The sequence below is a fragment of the Crocuta crocuta genome, unplaced genomic scaffold, assembly GCF_008692635.1.
Source record: "Crocuta crocuta isolate KB4526 unplaced genomic scaffold, BGI_CrCroc_1.0 scaffold54, whole genome shotgun sequence".
In the NCBI taxonomy this organism is placed as follows: Eukaryota; Metazoa; Chordata; class Mammalia; order Carnivora; family Hyaenidae; genus Crocuta; species Crocuta crocuta.
Window position 1 is genome coordinate 4,681,687 of NW_027530356.1, and position 21,820 is coordinate 4,703,506.

Genomic DNA, 21,820 nt, shown 5'->3' on the forward strand with positions numbered 1-21,820 from the left:
AGAAAAGGGAGACTGGATTCCAATATAGGTTTGTGGGAACCACACTGTTCTCAAAGATGTCATTGTCTTGGGGAACACATTGTTCCTACCAGGGACCTGATCCTCATGGCCACTTAAGCATTTCACTTCTGTCCACTTTTGGCCTCAGTTTCTCACCTTATAAAATGAGGACCTATCCTGCCTAAGCCACTTGTTTATGAAGATGAACATGAATGTGCTACTTAATGGCCAGGGTAGTAGTATTATTGCCGTGATTTTCTTTTTTTGTTTTGTCTGCTACTCTGTACAGGTGTGAAGGACATGCTGTTTTGGGTTGAGCTCATATCCTTTGGTTTCTAGTAGGTCCCCATAGTTACTGATTGATGGCCTGCAGGTGTGGTTTGGATGGGAGAAATATTAATAGCCATGTAGATGAGGGTGGAGGTAAAGAGCTGAGTTTCAGATGTGGCTTTGATGCAAATGTGGCCCTGGTGTTGGAGATGTTGGTGGGGGTGGGGGAAGTGCTAGTTTGCCTTTTAGGGGAGTCTTGCATCCCTTAAGTCAGGTTGGCTCCTCCCTTCTGGCTCTCTTCAGAAGGCTAGTGGCATTTTTGGCTGCAATGGGGCACACCCCCCCCTTTTTTTGTTTTTAAGTTCTCACACAGGCATTGTGTGACACCTCACTTAGAGGAGATCCAAATTAATCAGTCCCTATTTCTGTGGGAGGGTGGGGGGTGGGGCAGCCAGGGTGTCCACTTACACGGAACCAAGCGATGCTGCTTTCTTCAGCTGTTGGAGACTCTGTAGTGGCTGCCCTCTCCTGCATCCTGATGTCACAGGGCAGTCTTCTGAGGGATAGTGCGGGGCTTCCTATCCACCTTCCCTGCTGGTGTGTTTAGTTTCCTATGGTGGCCCGAAAACATCACAGACTGGGTGGCTTAAAACTATGGAAGTTTATTCTCCTGTAGGCTAGAAATCCTCTTCTTAGTGGGGCCACACCTAGAAGCCTCTAGGGGAGGATCCTTCTTTGCTGTCCAGCTTCTCATAGCTTCAGGCATTCCTGTGCTTATATAGCCCCTAGCTCCACTCTGCCTCTTTCTTCTCTCTCTCTTTTCTCTCGTAAGGAAACCAGCCATATTGAATTAGGACCCAACCAACTTCAGTGTGACCTTAACTTAGTTATAACTGCAAAGACCCCTTTTCCAAGTAATACCCCATACCAAGTAATACCTGTACCAAGGCACAGGGCTTAGGACTGACATATCTTTTGGTGCACTGGTCAACCTATAACACTGTGCCTATAGGGCCTATCTAGATCCTCCCTGTACATCCCCGGTTGGTCTGGTACTAGATTTTTGTCTTTTGGGTCCTGGTTCAGGAGGTTCTTTGGTGTCCCTTTCTGTTCTCTCAGGGACTTCAAGCCATCAGCCATCTCCCTTATCTCCTGTTATCTTTATTTCCTTCGGTGGATTTTTTTCTGGTGCTATTAAGACATGCACACGACCCGCCCGTCTTAGATCTCCCTCTACCTCATGGCTCCATTTTCCCATTTCTCTCCTCTTTCTCTGAACTTTTTTCCAAAAGCATCTTGCTTGCCATCTCTTCACTGCACACTTCCTCTACTCCTTCCAGTCTGGCTTCTTTTGCCTTCATCATTCCACTGAGACACCCCTCACTGAGGCCGCAAATGACAGCCACATTCCCAGTAGCACTTAGTCCTATTGATCTCTCTGTTGGTGAAGCAATGTCTTCTATGATTCTGAGATAAAGGACTCCTGGTTTCCTTTTCTCTTTTCTGGCTGTGCCATCTCAGTCTCCTTGAAGGCTTTTCCTCTTCTAACTGGCCATTAAATTAATACTGGATTTTCTATGGGTTCTGTCCTAGATTCTGGTCTTTTCTTACTTTACCCTCTCTATAGGTTATCTCAGCCATCACAGGCCTCTGGTACTACCTCTATGCAGACAACTCCCAACTTTACAATGCCAGCCTAGACTTCTCTGCACTCTAGACTTGTGTATTTAAGTGCCTGTAAAATATTTTGTCTTGTTTGCTGCTTCAAACTTATGTTTAAAACTGAACTTGTGGGGGTGTCTGGGTAGCTCTGTCAGGTTAAGTGTCTGATTCTTGATTTCAACTCATGTCAAAGTCTCAAAGTTGGTGGGTTTGAGTCCCTCGTTGGGCTCTGTGCTGTCAGAATCCTGCTTGGGATTCTTTCTCTCCTCTCTCTGCCCCGCCCCTGCTCTCTCTCTACCCCTCCCCTGCTCGCTCGCGCGCTCTCTCTCTCTCTCTCTCTCTCAATAAAAAACAAAACAAAACAACAACAAAAAAATTGAACTTGTGATCTGCTCCTCTTCCGTCCAACCCTCTCCTCCCCACCCCCCAACACTCTTTATCCTATTGTAAGAGATATTACCATCCCAGAAATCTGGGTGATACTCTTTCTTGACAACCTCACTGTGTCATTCTTTCCAACACTTCAATAAAAATCCTGTTGAGCAGCCCTCCTAAAATAGCCTTGTATATTGTGCCCCTCTTTACCTCTAATCACCACCATCTTGGCTAGCTACTGTCATCTGATGTCCCAATTCTTTTTTTAAAATCAAATTTTCTTTCTTAAACATATTTTTTTAACTTTTATTCATTTTTGAGAGAGAGAGACAAAGTGCGAGCGGTGGAGGGACAGAGAGAAAGGGGGGGTGGGAGAGAGGGAGAGAGACCCAGGATCTGAAGCAGGCTCCAGGCTCTGAGCTGTCAGCACACAGTCCAGAGCAGGGCTAGAATCATGGACTGTGAGCTCATGACCTGAGCTGAAGTCTGACACTTAGCTGACTGAGCCACTCAGGCCCTCCTCATGTCCTAGCTCTTAAGAGAGCCTGCTGGGGGCACCTGGGTGGCTTAGTCGGTTAAGCGTCCGACTTTCGCTTAGGTCATGATCTCGCGGTTCGTGGGTTCGAGCCCCGCATCGGGCCATGTGCTGACTGCCAGCTCGAAGCCTGGAGCCTATTTCTGAGTCTGTATCTCCCTCTCTCTCTGACCCTCCCCTGCTCACGCTGTCTCTCTCTCTCTCTCTCTCCTAGAAATTAAAAAAAAAAAAAAAAGCCTGCTGACTAGTTCCCATACCCTTGATGCAGCCTCCCATTTAATCTGACCCAACTCCAATCACTTGACCACACTGCAGATATATTCAAGTTGGATGACTTTATGACTCTACATAAAACTCTTTACTATTCTTATGATAAAGATAGAAGTTCTTCACTTGGTTCATAATACCCTGTGTAATCTGTCCTCCCGCATTGCTTAGCCTTAGGTCACACCTGAGTCCCTTCTGCTCCTGCTATGATAGCCTTCTTTCTTTGATTTTTCACAACCCTGCAGGCTATTTATACATACTCTTCCTGTCCCTCTTTTTAGGTACACATATGCTCTTGATTGCTTTGCCTTCCTGATAATTGACCCTTTTATCGGGATGAGTTGCCTCCTTTATCTTTGATAATGCTCTTTATCTTGAAGTCTTTTTTTTTTTAAATGTTTATTTTGAAAGAGACTCCACTCTTTGTGGGAGCAGAGAGAGAGAGCAGAGAATACCAAACCTGCTTGACCCTGTCAGTGTACAGCCTTACATGGGACTTGATCTCAGGAACGTTGAGATCATGACCTGAAAAATCAAGAGTCAGACACTCAACCCAGTGAGCCACCCAGGCGCACTTAAGGGTACTTTGTCCAATATGAATATAGCTACTCCAGCACTCTTAGGCTTGTTGTACTCACGGTTGATATCTTTTTCCATCCATTTATTGTCAACTTACTTTTACAATTATTTATTTATTTAAAAATGATGATGATGATGTAAATTCTTTGCCCAATATGGGGCTTGAACTCACAACCCCAAACTTAGAGTGATTTCAACACTTCCATACAAATGCACTTCTGAATCCCTGATACCTATTTAATCTATCTCCCCATCCACCTGCTTTCTAGTAACCATCAGTTTGCTCTTTATAGTTAAGAGTCAGTTTCTTGGTTTGCCTCTCTTTTTTTTCCCGTTTGCTCATTTGTTACTTTAATTCCACATGAGTAAAATCATGTGGTATTTGTCTTTCACTGACTTATTTCGCTTAGCATAATACTCTCTAGCTCCATCCATGTTGGTACAAATGTAAGATTTCATTATTTTTTTTTATGGCCAAGTAATATTCCATCGCATGCGTGCATGCGCCCGCACACACATCTACATCTATATATATTTACTGCTTTATCCATTTATCCGTAGACACTTGGCTGTTTCCATAGTTTTGCCTTTTTTATCCATTCTGACAGTGTCTCTCCCTTAATTGGAATTTTAGTCTATTTACATTTAATTATCATTTAATAAAATTTGATGTGGTTGGATTTAGATATCACGTTTTACTCTTTTTTTTTTCTATGTTCCCTGTCTTTTTGGATTATGAAACAATTTCTTCTAATTTACCTATTGATATTTTAGTTATACCACTTTACATTGTGTTGTTTTTGTTTTTAGTATGTGTGTGTGGTTGCTTTACGAAGTACAGTATACATCCCTAACTTTTCACAGTCTTAGAGTTAACATTGTATCACTTTATGCAGAATGTCAACCTTACCGTTATAAGGGCCTCTTAGTGAACTCCTATTTCTCAGTCAGAACTCCGCTCAAAGGCCACTTCTTCAGGGAATTCTTGCCTGACTTCTCAGACTGTGAAGCCATTGTAATGTGCATCCTGAGCAGGTGGTGCCTCTCCTTGGGGGCATTTATCACTTGTAATTTGCTCACTGTGGGACCCCAGTACTTAGCTCCGTGCTGTATACTTATTTATTTGTTGATTGAATGATGGGGAGCCTGAGTGGTGGTTTGAAGAAGGCAAAAGGTTTCATGATAATGTACTCCAGGCGATGGGAATGGCATTATGTAAGGCTTAGAGGCTGAAAAGATGATGTATGTGGGAAGGAATATAATAGTCAAGTAGATTAAATGACTTAAAATATAAAAATAAAATAGAGCTCTAAGTTTTTCTAACAGTAGCCACCATTTATAGAGCACTTAATATGGGCCAGGCACTGTGCTAAACTCTTTGTACATTTTGTCTTATATAACCTCGACCCTGTGAGTTATTCTTGCCGCATTTCAAAGAAAGCAGCTGAGGTACAGAGAGGTCGCTTACCTTGTTCCCAATCACAGGTAAGGGCTCTGAATTCAAAGTCAAATCTGTGTGATTTTTGTCGTTGGGGATGGAAGTGAGACTGAGAAGTGGAGCTTGGTTGTTTAAGGTATTTAATGCCTGTGTCAGGTAATTGTGTTTTGATTTGGGGCCAGAGTTAGGTGGAGAGAAGCCCCATGGATGCTACTGTGGGTTTGTAGAATCTCGTGTTACTTGCATTTATTTGTTAGCCCCTTCTGGGGAATAGAAGAAAAAAAGCCAGCCTTCTGAGGCTTTTTTGAATAGGGGAGGGCAGAGAAGAAAACTTGTTTCAGGAAGATTCATCAGATGGCCGTTGGGCGGGATGGATTCAGGTAAAAGTCTAGACAGGAGGGGAAGTACGTGAGAAGCAGTGGGTAGGACCCACTGTGACAGCAGCCACAGTTTGGGGACTGTACTATTTTATTTTGTTAATGTTTATTTTTGAGAGAGAGGCAGAGCACGAGCAGGCAAGGGGCAGAGAAAGGGGGAGACACAGAATCTGAAGCAGGTTCCAGGCTCTGAGCTGTCAGCACAGAGCCTGACACAGGGCTCCAACTCACAAACCACAAGATCATTACCTGAGCCAAAATCGGAAGCTTAACCGACTAAGCCCCCAGGCGCCCCGGGACTGTAGTATTTTAAAAGAAGGAATGAATGTGAGACGTGTTTTGAGAGAAGGATGAGTAGAATTGGTTAGGGATGAGGTTAAAAAGAGCAGTCCCCTTTCTTTTGGGCCATTTATGTCCGTTAACTCTAGGTGTTGCCTAAAGACTGTCATGTACATCCATGCTGGAGATTATCGCAGCCTCGCTTCCCAAACTGGGATTGTAGACACCCTCAGGTGTCTGAGAGAATGCTCTTTTCAGGACAGTTGTATAAGGCTAGGAGAAATAGTTATAAAGCTCTTTTTAAAATTTTTGGTTGTTTGGGAAAGACCATAGCGAACACAGCCTGCCTGACTAGCGCATAGAGAGACATTTTTCTTCTCTTGTGGCATTATCATTCCTGGTGGATATTTCTGCTCAGTTCACTGAACAGTCATTGAATTAGTGTGTTGGACACGAGTAGGTGACTAAACAGGGCATGTCTGCACATGTTCTGTGGGTTAGAGAAGTCTGGAGGAGGTTAAGTATGTGTGTGCTTTGTGTGTGTGTGTGCGTGTATGTGTTTGCCTGCATTTATTTTGTGCTTTTGAAATGGTCATTGAAAATTGTCTCAAATGACCTTTATTTAATATTTTTTTCTTGAGAAAGAGCTTAACCAGTTTACAAACTAGCATCAAAATATGTTCACTTTCCCAGTGAAGCATTTTATGAAATTAAAAGACTGCTTTGAAAGTGATCCAAAAAATAAGATTATACTGTGAAGTTCAAGGTAAATGTGTGAGATTTATGGATGCATTTGGAGTTCACCCAAGGCCTTGAAGATCTGTTTTTGTGTTTTTATTTTGTCATTGTAGAATACAAAAAATACAGAGTGAATCCTCGTCTTCTATATGAATGTGGGACAATTTCTAGGATTTAGTTTCTGTTTGTTTCTGGGTACCTGTCTCCCTGAAATTACTTTAAGGCTTAGTATTTTAGTAGAAACCAATGGCAAGAGGTTGAGAGTGCACCTTTTTCCATGTTGAGGCTACTTTTGGACTGGTTCTGTGTTGACCCTGTTGAAATTCATGTGCACCTTGGTCTGATGGGCTGCTGCCCTAGGCCACCAGGCGAGGACTGTGAGTTTATACTCTCAGCCAGCATCGTCTGTTGGCTGCGTAAATAAGAGGTCTCATACATGCATGTACAATATTTTGCCCTTGATGCTGTTGACAATAAATAAATAATTTAAAACTCTGAATTCATGGTTGTCCCCTTCTCCCCAACAGTTAACTATGAGTACTGTTTTGTTTTGTTTTTTTTTTGCTTTGATACCCCCTGTTGTACAGTGTGAAAAATTTCAACCTTCAATAAGGAGTCCTTTTACTGGAAAAGAGTACCACTGCTGATCTGGTGCCCAGACTGCAGGCATAAGAATGAGACCCTGATTAATGGCTGGGTATGCCCCCAAGGTGTTGGGGTTTTAGTTGTCTCACCTTCACACATAGGCAAAGTAGCAGCTGATGGTCCTATTATAAATCATTGATGAGGTGTGGCAGAACAAGTTTAAATCTCAGTAAGAACCAATGTTAGAATTTTGGTGGTTACCTTTTTATTTAGAAAAATCTTTGAAGAGGTTCAAGGCTGGTGTAAGAGGATAGTGCTATTTGTGTCCCATACACATCCTGGCATCTCTCTGGAGACTGTAGAGGCATGCTTTTTCAAAACCTGGACTCTCACTCTTTTTTCCTGATTAGATTTGTCAAAGGCCTTCAGAGTAAAGCATCATACAAGTTTGTTGTTTGAGTTCATTTTGCACGCATTACTTCTTGTTCTGCGTCTCTTCTTGCTGCCTCATGCCATTAAGTATCCATGTCCTAGACATTTCCCTCAGTTGGGGTCTGCAGATGTTCTCAGGTTAGAATATTTTTCCTTTAAAAGGGGTGTGTTGGTGTATGAGCAGAGATTAAGAAATACTGACTAAACAATAATAATAAACACCCTGGAATTTGAAACTGACTTTTAAGTCATTTAAATTCTTGTCATTGACTTTCACACTTTTCAGAAATTTTAGGAAATAAACTATAAACTACCAGGGTGCATATTTTGGTCGTTGTCATACTTTGGGTCTTTACTTCCTTTCCCTTAGTTTCTCTGCTAAGGGGTCGTAAAGTTTTCTGTCAGTAAACTTTAAACACAAGTCACTTCTAAAGCTTTTGTTTTGGGTCTTTGCATCCTGCTGTAATTGAATATACGGTGGCCTTGGTGTTTTCATTTGTTCTGGGTCTGTGAGAAGCTAAAGAGTAAAAGAGAAAATTATGTACTAGTTTCCTTCCTGTGTGTGTGTGTGTGTGTGTGTGTGTGTGTGTGTGTTTATATAGCTTTGTATTTGTACCTTTGTAGTAGGACAAGGGAGATCAGGCAGAGAGTTCTGACTAGTTTTTTTTTGGACATACAGGGCCCTCCTGATGGTGAGTGCAGCATCAATGCTGGGCATGGGAGCCTTGGTTTTCTAGAAGGCCACAAACTCCAAATCTTTATGTCAGTGGGTCTCAGTGTGTGATCCCTAGATCCTCATCCTTCGTAAGTTGTTAGAAATTCAGATTTTCTGGCCTCACCTCAGGCCTACTGAATTGGAAATTCTGGGGGTGGGGACCAGGAAGCTGTGTTAAAACCCATGGGATTCTGATGTACTCAAATAATTCAGAAGCACCTCTTAAGGCCAGGGTCTTTTTAGCTTTTGAAATAGACATTTTGTACATATGAGTGTTTACTGGACCTCCAGGTTCCCACCCGTCTGAACCAGAAATAGGACAGAGACAGCACTAATATTAATTGCTAGCCCATTTCACATAGGATGGTGGTTGGAAACCATGGATTTACTACCATATTATCTTGAGCTAGTTCGTTAACCTCTCTGCTTTCTTTCCTTCAACTGAGATGTGGAGATAATAGCGTAAACTATTGTCATCTCTCTCTTACAGTTGAGGAAGCTGAGGGACAGGAAAGTTCCCAAGGTTCTTAGAGCCATTCTTACATGGAGCTGCAGGTTCCAGTTTGGACAGTCGGATTGCAGACTCCGGGCTCTAGCCCACTGCTCTCTTGGGGTGCATTTCCATTTAGTCGTCGTCCTCTGGCATCGCTTCCACCTGTAGCCTCATCTCCCAGTGCTAGGAAGGTGGGTAGAGAGCTAGAACAGGATATTCCCTTGCGGTTGCATCACAGCAGGGGCTGGCCTCTTGCTGACACTTCACAGTGTGAAGCTCAGTGTTTCTTAGACCCAGAGCCTCCAAGTCTTCTTTTCAAAAGCAGGCCTCGAAAGGGTAAAGGCAGCCCTTTTCTGTCTTTGGTCCTTAGTGGGAGTGTTGTGGACCCTGTGGGGAAAGTGTTGGTTGTTGCTGTGGTTGGAGAGCTATGACCAGTTCGTGGGCAGGGCCGGGTGTACTAGATATCCGTAATGTGGACAGTCGGACTCGAGGGACAGTTGCATCTTGTTGGGCTGTCAGATATGCCTCTGGACTATCTAAATCTTGTTTTTCCCTCTCTCTGTTCCAGGTGGGACTCTAGTTACATCTGATCTCAAAGTTTGTTATGTTAAAATCATGCAAAAAAAAAAAAACAAACCATTTAATACATCCTGAGTTTCTGAGGTAACATTGCATTTTAATAAATTAGGTTTTGTTTTAGTTTGAAACTTTACCAAGAGTTTTTACTGTTTCAGAAAAGTGGTATCATGCTGTCCCTGACCATCTGAAATGGCAGTAGAACATGTGTGATGTCTGCATTTGTACTTCCTGCATTGTAGGGATTTCCAAGTGTAGGAACAAATAGAACAATTTATTCATGACTCTGAGGGCCCCATTTCTCAAAGTTTAAAGTGCCCATGAATTACCTGGGAATTTGTTGCAATGCAGATTGTGATGGGGGATTTTTTAAATTTTTTTTTGTTTTGGTTTATTTTGAGAGACAGTACGTGTATGCAAGCGGGGAGGGGCAAGGGGGTAGAGAGAGAGGAAGAAAGTGAGTCCCAAGCAGGCTTCGAAGTGTCTGAGATGTTAGAGCGGAACCCGATATGGGGCTTGAACCCACAAATGGAGATCATGACCTGAGCCCAAACCAAGAGTCAGATGCTTAATCGACTGAGCCGCCCAGGTGCCCCAAGATTTTGCATTTCTAACAAGCTCTAGGTGATGGTACGGCTTTTGGCTGCTGGCCAGTGGACCATGCTTTGAGTAGTGAAGGTCTAGTGTTGTATACCTGAGCATATTCAAATACCTATGTTATCATAACTTAATAATTTTTTTTAGAATGAAGGCATTATATTGATTTTATAAAAAAATACTGATATCGGATAGTTACTGTTTATGAGTTTCATTTCAGATTCAGAAAAAGCGTGTTATAAAATAATTTTTTTCAGGATGGTGCATTGGGTTTGATAGGTGAGAGCCACTGCTCTGGATGATTAGGTAGATCTATCATGAGTACAAATAGAATTATGGGCCCCAAAGTCAAGATAGTGATTCAGAATATACTTATTATGTTGTTTAAATCAGGTTATTCATTTATTCTTTCTTTCCTTTTTTTTAAAAATTTTTTAGATGTTTGTTTATTTTTGAGAGAATGAGAGAGAGAGAATGATCAGGGGAGGGGCAGAGAGAGAGAGGGAGACACAATCAGAAGCAGGCTCTAGACTCTGAGCCACCGGCACAGAGCCCAATGCGGGGCTCAAACTCACAAGACTGAGTTGTGAGATGATGACCAGAGCCAAAGTAGTCTGCTTAACTGACTGAGTCAACCAGGCACCCCATATATTTTTTTTTTTAAAGAGACATGTTCTTTACAGCATTGATCTTTTTCTTTGTTGTTCGTTTATTTATTTTGAGAGAGAGAGGGAGAGCAAGCATGTGCAGGAGGGGCAGAGAGAGGGAGCGAGAGACAATTCCACGCACATCTCCACTGTTAGCATGAGGAGCCTGATGCAGGGCTTGAACCCACGAACCCATGAGATTATGATCTGAGTCGAATTCAAAAGACACTCAACCCACTGAGCCACCCAGGGGCCCCTTTCCTTTTCTTTTTCTTTTTTAAAGTAGGCTCCATGCCCAGCATGGGGCTTGAACTCATGACCTTGAGATCAAGAGTCAGTCTACTATCTGAGCCAGTCAGGTACCCCTCACATACTTATTCTTTCAGCAAATATTTATTGAATGCCTATGTGTGCTCTCTGCCAGGCACTGCTCTATGTGCTTGGCATGCATCTGTGAACCAAATAAAGACCGTTGATCTCCTGGACCTTACCTGGTGTGGGGTGGGGGTGGGAACAGACAGTACACATTGTAAGTAAATGACAGGACATTTTAAATGGGTGCTATGGATTGTTGAAAGGTTAGGGATGCCGGAGATGAAGAGGACAAGGTGAGCAGTTCCAGTTTTAAATAGGGTCATCTGATTTCTCATTGAGAATATGAAATTTGAGTAAAGCCTTGGGTAGTTAGAGAGTTGACTCTTTGGATACCAGGGAAAGCGATCCAGGCTGAGGGAACAGACAGTACAGTGGCCCTGAGGCTTGAGGCCCTCCAGCTGGCCTGCTTGAGGAACCACAAGACCAGTGTGGTTGGAGTCGAGTCAGCTAAAGCAAATGTGGTGAGGAAGGAGGTCAGAAAGGTAATAGCGATAGGGACTTGTGGGACACAATAGGGCCTTTGCTTACACTCGGAGTTGGGGAGTTAATGGTGCTTTTGAGCAGGCGTAACATAGTCTTCCTTTAAGTTTTAAAAAGCTCTCTGTGACTGCTGTGTTGAAAAAGGCTTCCAGGGGGCGATGGTAGAAGCAAGGAGACAGGAGCCATTGGTGTGTCCAAGCATGAGATAATGGGGACCCTGACTCAGAGAGGGCATTGGTGGTGATGAGTAGGGGTCGGATTCTGGATGTGTTTTCCTGCAACATAGAATACACGATAAAATGTTCTCAGAACTCAAGGCTTCCAGCAGTACCTGTATAGATCTTAGTGTGAGGAAAATCTGATGTGTGACAAATAAGTAACCATGGTTCCACGTTCTTTTCCTTCTGAGGAGTGTGTGTCTGCATGCACGTGTGCATATGTTTGCAGGACATCTCTCTGCGGGCTAGCAGTTAGCTGTTAAGTACTGTGAGCAGCTGAGTCCGTGTACCTTTAGACTAGAACGTGAAGCAGCCCTAAATGGAACTATAACTGGTCCTGAAAGCCTCACACATTTCCTCTCGATTAAGCCAGACATATTTCTAGTAGAAACATATGCTGTTACTCAATTAATGTTTCTTGTAATACTCTGATGGTAAATCAAAGATAAAAATTCAATTTTCTCATCCCATTTCCTTTCTGATCCCATTTGTCCCCCTTCTTTCTTAGACTCAGAGACTATAGAAGTTTTGTTAGCACACTCAACTTTATTTAAGTTGACTGACAGCTTTCTGACTTAAAATATGCATTATGTAGTTTTGCCCTAGATTTTCAAATAGTTAATTTGAAAAAGTGGGAGCAGTTTGAGGCGCAGTGTTGATATGTGTATGCAACTAATTTTTTGTGCAAGTCACGATTTCGGTGACCTTCGTGCTTGGAGGAGACTTGATTATCATAGAGCTAAACTTCCTGTAGCGGGGTCTTTTGAAAGCTTGCCAAAACAGAGGCTTGCCAAGATGTTAGGTAGAGTACACACACAATTAAGTAAAGTTACATGGCATGTCTCCAGGAGACCTCGGCTCTCAGCCAGGCTGACCTTTCAGGTGCTTATATGTCATAAACTATTTTGTCCTAATGCTTCCTGCTTAATCACAGCACTGACTTTGATCAGTTGGGTGTTTTTTTTTTTTTTCCCTTTCTCTGTTTGTTTTACACTTACAGCAATTACTTATGGAGTATATGTTGAGTATATGTTCTCATTTTTGTGCTATGGCTAGCATTACCCCAACAGTTACTAAGAACTTTTCTTGGCTTTGAGTGAGGGAAACAGAAAGCAGCTTCATTTATTCAAACTTCTCCCCTTTACTCTTTCAAGTCTATATTTTAGGAACTCTGATTTAGTTCTAAGCACAGCTCAATGATTTGGGCTGGATAAGGTGGTGGTTGTATTCTCCTCTTTTTTTTTTTTTTTTTTTTAAAGCCGTGGGCTATTTCTGATGTGACCTTGGGAAGAACAGTTTTCCTATATCTATCCAGTAGGAGATGTTTTTAAGGAGAGTATGAGTTGTAGCTACGTATTTTTAGACCACATTTTCATATGGCATTTATACTTTGGTGGCATGGAGTCATGGAAATTTCTCTTCCTGGTCTTGGGTTGAGAAGACAGTATTTTAGTGCTGGCTCTGTTTGGTTACCGTGCTACAGTAGGGATCCTCATTCTTCTCATTTATAAATGGGCATAAAGATACATGCCTACCATTTACCTTAGAAGTGGTAAATACCGTCAAGTGAGCCAAGATGTACCAAAGAATTTTGCAAGCCCTAAACCTTCAGATGTTGCTGGTCATGGTGTTGTGTTTATTCCAAAGCTTGTGCCTATGAACCGTACATTTCTGTCTTTAACTTGCTATGGGATCTTAGGTAAGTGGAGTGAGCCATTTTTCTTGAACATAAAATAGGGATGTGCTTAGGGTCTGGCAGGGAAGGGAGAACCCAACTATACGGTCTTTAGAAACAGTTCCAGTGTACAAGTGCTATGATTTTATGTTTCTGCATGTGGGGAGGATTTTTGCTCGTTTCTTTTCCCAACTTGTTAGTTAAAAAATTTTACACTTACAGAATAATTAAAAGTATCATGAAACGCACGTACCATCTATCTAAAGTTAACAGTTGTTAATATTTTGCCACATTTACTTTATCACTCTCTGTTTATTTGTGTATTGGTTTTAAACTTTGAATCTCTGCTCTCTCTCTGGTGTGTGTTCAGCAGTTCTCTTTTGCAGAGTATAGTAGTTGGCCATTAGTCAGGCTGCAGTATATTGGGTTAAGTTGGAATTTTTATGTCCTTCTGATTAATTGATACTTTTTCTTGACCAGGATGAACTTACTGCTGTGAATGTAAAACAAGGCTTCAACAATCAGCCAGCCTTTACTGGAGATGAACATGGTTCAGCCAGAAACATTGTAATTAACCCATCAAAGGTAATGCAAATTGTCTATTTCCTAAAACTTCTGAAGAAGTGTGTGTGACACCCCTGTTAGTTAATGTTAATTAATACATTAGTGTTATTTAAACCACAATCCATATTCTGGATTCCCCAGGATGTCTTATATACTGTCCTGCCCTAGGACCCAGTCAGGAATCGTACATTGAATTTGGTTGTCCTGTCTCTTCAGTCTGTTGTAACCTAGTACAGGATTGCTCTCCACCTTTTCTCATGGTGGTGGTTTTTGTTTGGGATGGAGGGAGGGTTTCAGAGCTGCCATTTTTTAAATTAATTAATTAATTTCAAACATTTTACATACTTAAACTCTTAATTCTTTTTTAAATTATTATTTTAATGTTTGTTTATTTTTGAGAGAGAGAGAGCGACAGAGCATAAGTGGAGGAGTGGGAGAGAAAGGCACACACATAGATCTGAAATAAGCTCCAGGCTCTGAGCTGTCAGCACAGTGCCGGATGCGGGGCCAGGTCATGATCTCACAGTTTGTGAGTTCAAGTCCTGCATTGGGCTTGCTGCGCTCAGCACGGAGCCCACCTCAGATCTTTTGTCCCTTCTCTCGGTTCCTTCCCTACTTGAGCTCTCTCAAAATAAATAAAATATTAAAACACTTATAAAAAACTGAAGAGTACAGTCCAGTTAATTTGTCTTATATTGCAGTACTGTGTTCTAGATTTGTCTGATTGTTCTTCATGATAAGATTCAGGTTAAATATTTTTGGTAGGAAGACATGTTGTATATCAGAGGACATGCAGTGCCAGTTTGCCCTATTATTGGTTATACTGAGTTTGAGCACCAAAGGTGGTGTCTTCTCTTCATATTGTAAAAGTAGTTATCTTTTCTTTGTAGTAATTTCTATAGGGTGATACTTGGAGACCAAATGATTATGCTATTCTTCAGTAAAATTTCATCATGTGATTTTATCAGCAGTTGATGGATGGTGCTTGGTGAATGATTTATTTTGCTGGTGGTTGCAAAATGCAGGTTTTCCGGTCGTCATTGCCATTCTTGTGTAAAAGGACGTCTCATTTTAAACTTGATTTTTATTTATAATTATTATTATTTTTGAAGTTTATTTTTGAGGGAGAGAGAGTAGGGGTGGGCAGAGAGACGGGGATAGAGGATCCAAAGTGGGCTCTTTGCTGACAGAGTTGTGGGGAGCTTGAACTCACAAACTGTGAGATCACGACCTGAGCTGAAGTCAGACACTCAGCCGACTGAGACACCCAGGCACCCTGTCCCTTATTTTATTTAATTTTTTTAAAGTAGGCTCTATACCCAACGTGGGGCTTCAACTCACCACCCTGAGATTAAGAGTGGCATGCATTACCGACTGAGTCATCCAGGAGCCCCAAACACTTCCATTTTTCTTTTGTTCTTCTTCTTCTTCTTTTTTTTTTTTTAAATAACCTCTACATGCAACATGGGCTCTAACTCAGGAAGATCAAGAGTTGCATTCTCCACCCACTGAGCCAGCCAGGGGCCCTGACACCCCATATTTTAGTATCACTTTGTACCTTGGACTCTTTAAAATTTGATGTAACCTCTTTTCTCATTTTGATGTTTAAATTGCCTCTCACTTGGTGGTGGTGGGGGCATCTTTAACCTGTTCCTTGGGTGCTTTTGACACTCCCATCATTCTTTGAGTGCTTTTACACTTTGCTACAATAACATACTTCAGGTTCATGTTCTTTCTGTGCCCTAGCCCGTATCTGGATGCTTGGCATGCTGATTGCTACTAGAGTAGGTCATTTCAGTGGACAGAGATGGGAAATAACATAGATTTGTTTCTTCTCTTTTCTTCTCTCCTTTTACTTTCCTTCCTTGCATCTATCCACCAGTTCCTCTGCAATACCACAGGGTTTTTCCTCTGTTCCATCTTTGTATCTCTTTTCTCCCAAAAAGAGAACCCTTGCTTTCAGTAAACTCAGTATATTTATTTATCCTGTCTTAAAATACACCTAGAAAAGTTCTAGAATAGACTATACTATAGAATAGACTATTCCAACAACAGTTACTATGTAAAATTTATAATTTTCCTATAATACTTTTTGTCCTTAAACTAATTTTCATTAAGGGTATATAGTCAGTGTTGTCATAAAAATGTTCTTTTTTAAAAAATTAAAAAAAATGTTTTTATTTATTTTTGAGAGAGAAAGAGAATGTGAACAAGGGAGGGGCAGAGAGAGGAAGACAACTGAATCTGAAATAGACTCCAAGCTCTGAGCTGTCAGTGCAGAGCCTGTTGCACGTCTTGAACTCGTGAACCGTGAGATCATGACCTGAGGTGAAGTCGGACACTCAACCAACTGAGCCATCCAGGCGCCTCCAGAATTTCTTGAATTGAAATTTTTTTTGTGTGGTTAACAGTTACATATATGGGTACAATTATTTGTTTCTGTTTGTATTCTTTATTTAAAAAAATTTTTAATGTTTTATTTCTGAGAGAGAGCGCGCGTGACAATTAGAGACAGCAACAGCATGAGCAGGGGAGAGTCAGAGAGAGAGGGAGACACAGAATCTGACACAGGCTGCAGGCTCTGAGCTAGCTGTCAGCACAGAGCCCGATGCAGGGCTCAAACCCACAAACCGTGAGATCATGACCTGAGCCAAAGTCAGACGCTTAACGGACTGAGCCACCCAGGCGCCCCTGTTTGTATTCTTTTAAAGTTTGCTTTTTTTCATCCTGTTTGAGTTATTTTAATTTTCTGAATATCGAAAGACTTTTATTGAAAGCATCATACATACAAATGAAGAGAAATCAAACATACAAATATATTTCCTCCTTCTTCCCCAGAGATAACATTAGAGGTTTGTGTATCATTCAAGATCTATGTTTGTGAATGTACACACATACACTTGTAATTGACAGTTTGGTAATCAACTGAAATATTTAAACAGTGTGAAAGAAAACAGAAGCATTTTCTACAGATAGTCCCATCAACCAAACACAGTGTTTTTAGTTTTCTCTTTTTCCAGTCTTCATACATTTTTAACATCACAGCAATGATTGTGTATATGTCGTAATTGGCATTTTAAAAAAATTGTGGTAAAATAAACATAAAATTACCCATTTAAACATTTTAAGATGTACAGTTCTTTGGCATTAAGTGCATTTACACTGTTGTGTAACTGTCATCGCCATCCACCTCCAGAATTTTTTTTGTCTTCCTTATGTTTTTTAAAAAAGTAACATTATTTGGTATGGACTTTATCTTGAGGCTGAAGTATTCATGCTAATAATTATTGATGGACAGATAACGAACATTCCATTGTTTATGTTCTATAGTGACCTGAAACGGCTAGCATTCAGCAATTAGCCTGTTGCCCATTTCTTTTCTTTTTAATTCTTTACAGATTGATTATTGATTGATTTATAGAGCACGCATAAGTGGGGAGGGGCAGAGAGAAGGAGCTGCAGGATCCAAGCAGGCTCCAAGCAGGCTCCGTGCCATCAGAGCAGAGCCCAATGTGGTGTTCAAACTCAAAAACTCTGAGATGATGACCTGAGCTGAGATCACAAGGCAGACGCTTACCTGACTGTGCCACCCAGGCGCCCCAGCCTGTTGCCAGTTTCTTACCATTCTTTATGAAGAGGTTGTAGTCATATTTGAACATATAGCTTTTGTTCTTTAGGGTGAATTCCCAAAAGCATATTACTTGGATAAGAAGGTGTATTAGCCTCTTAGGGATATTGTAACAAAGTACCACAGACTGGATGGCTTAAATAATAGAAATGTGATTTTCTGAGAATATTTATTTTCTCACAGTTGAAGGGTCTGGTAGTCTAAGATCAGGGTGTGAGTAGGTCTGGGTTCTTCTGAGGCCTCTCTCCTTGGCTTGTGCAAGGCTGGCCTCTCACTGTGGCCTCACATGGTCTTTTCTCTGTATGCATGTATGTCTGGTGTTTCTTCTCTTTCTTACAAGGACACTGGTCATCCATTGGGTTAGGCCGCACCACTAAGACTTCATTTAACTTTAACTGCTTTAAAGGCCCTGTCTCCAAATACAATCATATTGGGGATTAGGGCTTCAACATCTGAATTTTGGGGTAACACAGTTCAGTCCATAAGAGAAAATACGAATGCTGTGTGTCTCTTGATAGGAACTGCCAAATTGTTCTGTTGTATCAAGTTTTGTGTCAGTTTAAATAGCTGAATAAATGGAAATAACATCCATTACAACTTCTGCTGCTATCAGCCCTTCCTGTGAGATTTACTCAAGGATTCAAACCTTCTGAAGGGAATTTGATCTTATAAATATGGAATACATGAACTACACTGTAGTCCCTAAACTTTTTTCCATTTTCTTATAAAATAAATTACTTTCAAAATAGCTTTGGGTGGATGGAAACAAGTTTTAAATTAAACTTTATCTCTCCTACCTTGTCTGATGGAGTGCAAATTGGTATAAAGCTTATGGAGGGCAATTTAACAATGCTGATTAAAATTGCAGAATCATACAAATCTGAATTCTGGAAATTTATCTGGAATCTGTAGCTGTACATGTGTGAAATGACAAATAGGAAAGGCTATTCATTTTAATGTGATCTGTAATAGCAGAAGTTTGGGAAAAACACTCTAAATGTCCGTTAATAGAGGCTTGATTAAATGAAATGTGGTACCCCCACACAGTGCATTATTTGTAAAAATGAATGAGAAATTCTCCATATACAGATGTGGAAGGCTCTTAGACATGTACTAAAGCACACAATGGGGTACATACATAAAAAAGAGAAAATAACATATTCGTGTTGGTTAATGTGTATTCACCTGAAGAAACACTGGAAAGACATGAAACTAAGTAAAGTGGTTACTTGGAGGTAGGCGTTGGGACTTGGGAATGAAGTTCTTTGCTTGTTTAGGTTTGGAATAACGTGAATGTAAAATTAAGTGCACATTCATTTTGATTTTGTGTTTTTTCCCCCCCTCAGGGAATTTTAACTTAGTTTACAATATGCAGTTGTTGACAAGGTTTGTTAGGATGTAAGATGTAAGACATACATACAGTCACATGTTCCATTGTTAGTAAATACATATAGTTATAAAACAGATTGCCGACTAGTTTTTGAAACATTTTTATAACTTTATTATGATTAAATACTTGTACGTAATTGTGAGTAAGAGACCTTTTAAATATGAAACAATCTGTGTAAGTAGGTGTTTTAAGTTCTTGGTGTAAAGGCCAGACATTGAGAAATTTAAAATTAAACACAATTTGCTACTATTGGTTGCTTGTATCTAAACGACTATAATTGCTCCATTTTTGGATTTAATTTATTTTCTGTTTGAACATTCTGCAAACATTTGCTTAAAACATACCAGGAAGTTTGTTAAAAAAAAAAAAAAAAAAGGAAAGCTCAGATTTTTTTCTAATCATTCCAAGTTTTTATTACCATATTATGTCAACACACCAAAATAGACTTGTTTTTATTGTCCGCAAATCACAAGGATCAAGGAATGGCAATTAAAAAAAAACTTTTTTTAATGTTTTATTTATTTCTGAGAGAGAGAGAGACAGAGACAGTGTGAACAGGGGAGGGTCAGAGAGAGAGGGAGACACAGAATCAGAAGCAGGCTCCAGGCTCTGAGCTGTCAGCACAGAGCCCGGTGTGGAGCTCAAACCCACAAACCATGAGATCATGACCTGAGCCAAAGTCGGACACTCAACCGACTGAGCCACCCAGGCGCCCCCAGGCGCCCCGGAATGGCAATTTACTTTAAGAAAAAGAATACCAGCTGGGGGCCTGGGTGGCACAATGGTTAAGTGTCGGATTATGTTGATTTAGGTCATGATCTCATGGTTGTGAGATCTAGCCCCCTAGTGGAGCCTACTTAAGATTCTCTCCCCTGCCTTCCCATCTTCTTTCCATCCCTCTCTTTACCTCTTTTCCCTGCTCACATACTCTCTTTGTCTAAAAAAATAATAATGAAAAATGAAAAAAATGTAGATAAACTTTATTAATTTTTACAACTGTTCCAACCTATAGACTAATTCTTGACTCATGAGCATTAATGAAGGCAGTGACTTTTATTTTTCTTCAGCCCGGTAGGTATTTTAGTGTAATCATGGTTTCCACTGTCTGCTAACCTTACTAGAGATATTTACTAGAATTTATTGCTTGTATCTTACTACTAAAGAACTCCCAGGGAATGAAATGAGATTCTTGGAAATTCCAACAAGTTTTCTGTGGATTCACTTGATTTTTAGGTATTCATCCTTTCCTTCTCGTGCCTTTTCTTTTTTTGTCCTCTTTTAGTTTGGTTAATAAATGCCACAGTCGTTCACAGAAACTCCCTTTGCTACTTTATTCCTTTCAGAGCAGGTAACAGTAGCTTTCTCTTGAAATACTCGGTACTTCTGAAATTGGTGGCCCAGTCAAAAATGTTGAATACTTAATTTAATTGAACCTTTTGTAATTTTCCATTTAAACAAAGTTTTCTTGTCTCTTTTTTAGTAAGCACTGAGTGTAAATACAGAGTTTCCTTTCCAAAAATATATGCTATTAAGATTAAACAAGGAAAGAATGATTACCCTGTGATTACTGGGCTTTCTGCTCTTGTACACAACACCTCTCAGGAAAAATACTCTCTTCCAAATTTGTGTGTAGTATGAAAAAGAAGTACAGCTGAAGTTTAAAGTAGAACCCATTGTCTTGAAATTTATTCAGGATGTAATTAATTTCATCTTATCAGAGATTTTCAAAGGCTCTTCTTTTTTCCTTGAACCAGTCGTGGAACAAAGGTGCTGAGGGAGTGTTTGCATTATGTTAGTGTAAGGAAATCACATTCTAAATTGCCATTTTATTTTCTGATGGGATGTTTGAAGATATTCTCGTAAAACAAAAATAAAAGATGAATACACATTACTAACATACCTGTTTATGGTCATCAAACTTTTTCTTTTTCTCTCTCGTTTCCACAGATTGCAGCTTATTTCAGCAGCATATTAGCTGAGAAACTAAAGCTTAACACTTTCCAGGACACCGGAAAGAAGAAACCACAAGTTAATGCTAAAGATAATTACTGGCTAGTTACCGCTCGATCCCAGAGTGCAATTCATAGTTGGTTCTCTGACTTAGCAGGAAATAAACCACTTGCTATTTTGGCAAAAAAGGTATTAAGTATTTCTTATGTTGCTTTAATTGTGGTCTTCTAGAATCACGATGTTAGAGCTAATGTTAAAGTATATATTTGTTTCCCCTGTTCCTTCTGAAACTCAGAGCCTCACTGACAGGTATACTGCGGCAGGTGCTGTACATATGCTGTTTGTCCCTTTGTTGTGATGGCACGTGCTGCCTAGGACTTGTGACCTAAACATTCCACACAAGCAGTTTATGTGGACTTTAGGTGGACAGGTTTTAAAATCGAGAACAGACCCTAAGAATTCATTAATTTCCAATATTTTTTCTATTTTCTTAGGCCAGGATGTCCAAAGTCTGGTTATACAGAAATTCTTGCTTTGATGTTATTTCCTTGTCTTGAAAAGTACCAACCCAAGTTCTTGAAGCTGTCTCCTTCCTAACAAGTATGATAGTGATTCTGTGTGTGCTTGAAAAACTTCTTTGAAAAGGTTTTAGAGCAGAATGAGCAGGTTTATTTATAGCTTTTACCTTTTGGGGGGACGGGATGTGGAAAGTGAGGGTTCTTTTAAGATCTTTGCCTTTGATCGTTTTTCCTCAAGTGGGAAATAATACAGGTTCAACAGTCTCATAGTCCAAATCCTATAAAATGTCTTTTGAAATTTAGAGTTCTACCCTACCTCTTAGTCTTCATCTCTGGCTTCTGGCACACATTCCAAATAATCCCACGTGTCTTCCTCCATTTGCCTGAAACCCTTTAGGCTTAGGGGTGTCTACTTTATGTTCTTGATAGTAAGTTTTCATTACCTGGTGTGGTGCAG

General features: G+C 40.5%; 1 protein-coding gene across 1 annotated transcript in view; it reads left to right on the forward strand.

The window, feature by feature from the left end:
- The window catches only part of MED12L (mediator complex subunit 12L), a 325,934-nt gene that overhangs the window by 20,153 nt on the left and 283,961 nt on the right, over window positions 1-21,820 (forward strand). Inside the window, exons 3-4 of the mRNA XM_077765916.1 lie at window positions 13,794-13,898; window positions 20,843-21,034. Of these exons, the coding sequence (XP_077622042.1) occupies window positions 13,794-13,898; window positions 20,843-21,034 (297 nt within the window). The remainder of the gene's footprint in view (window positions 1-13,793; window positions 13,899-20,842; window positions 21,035-21,820) is intronic.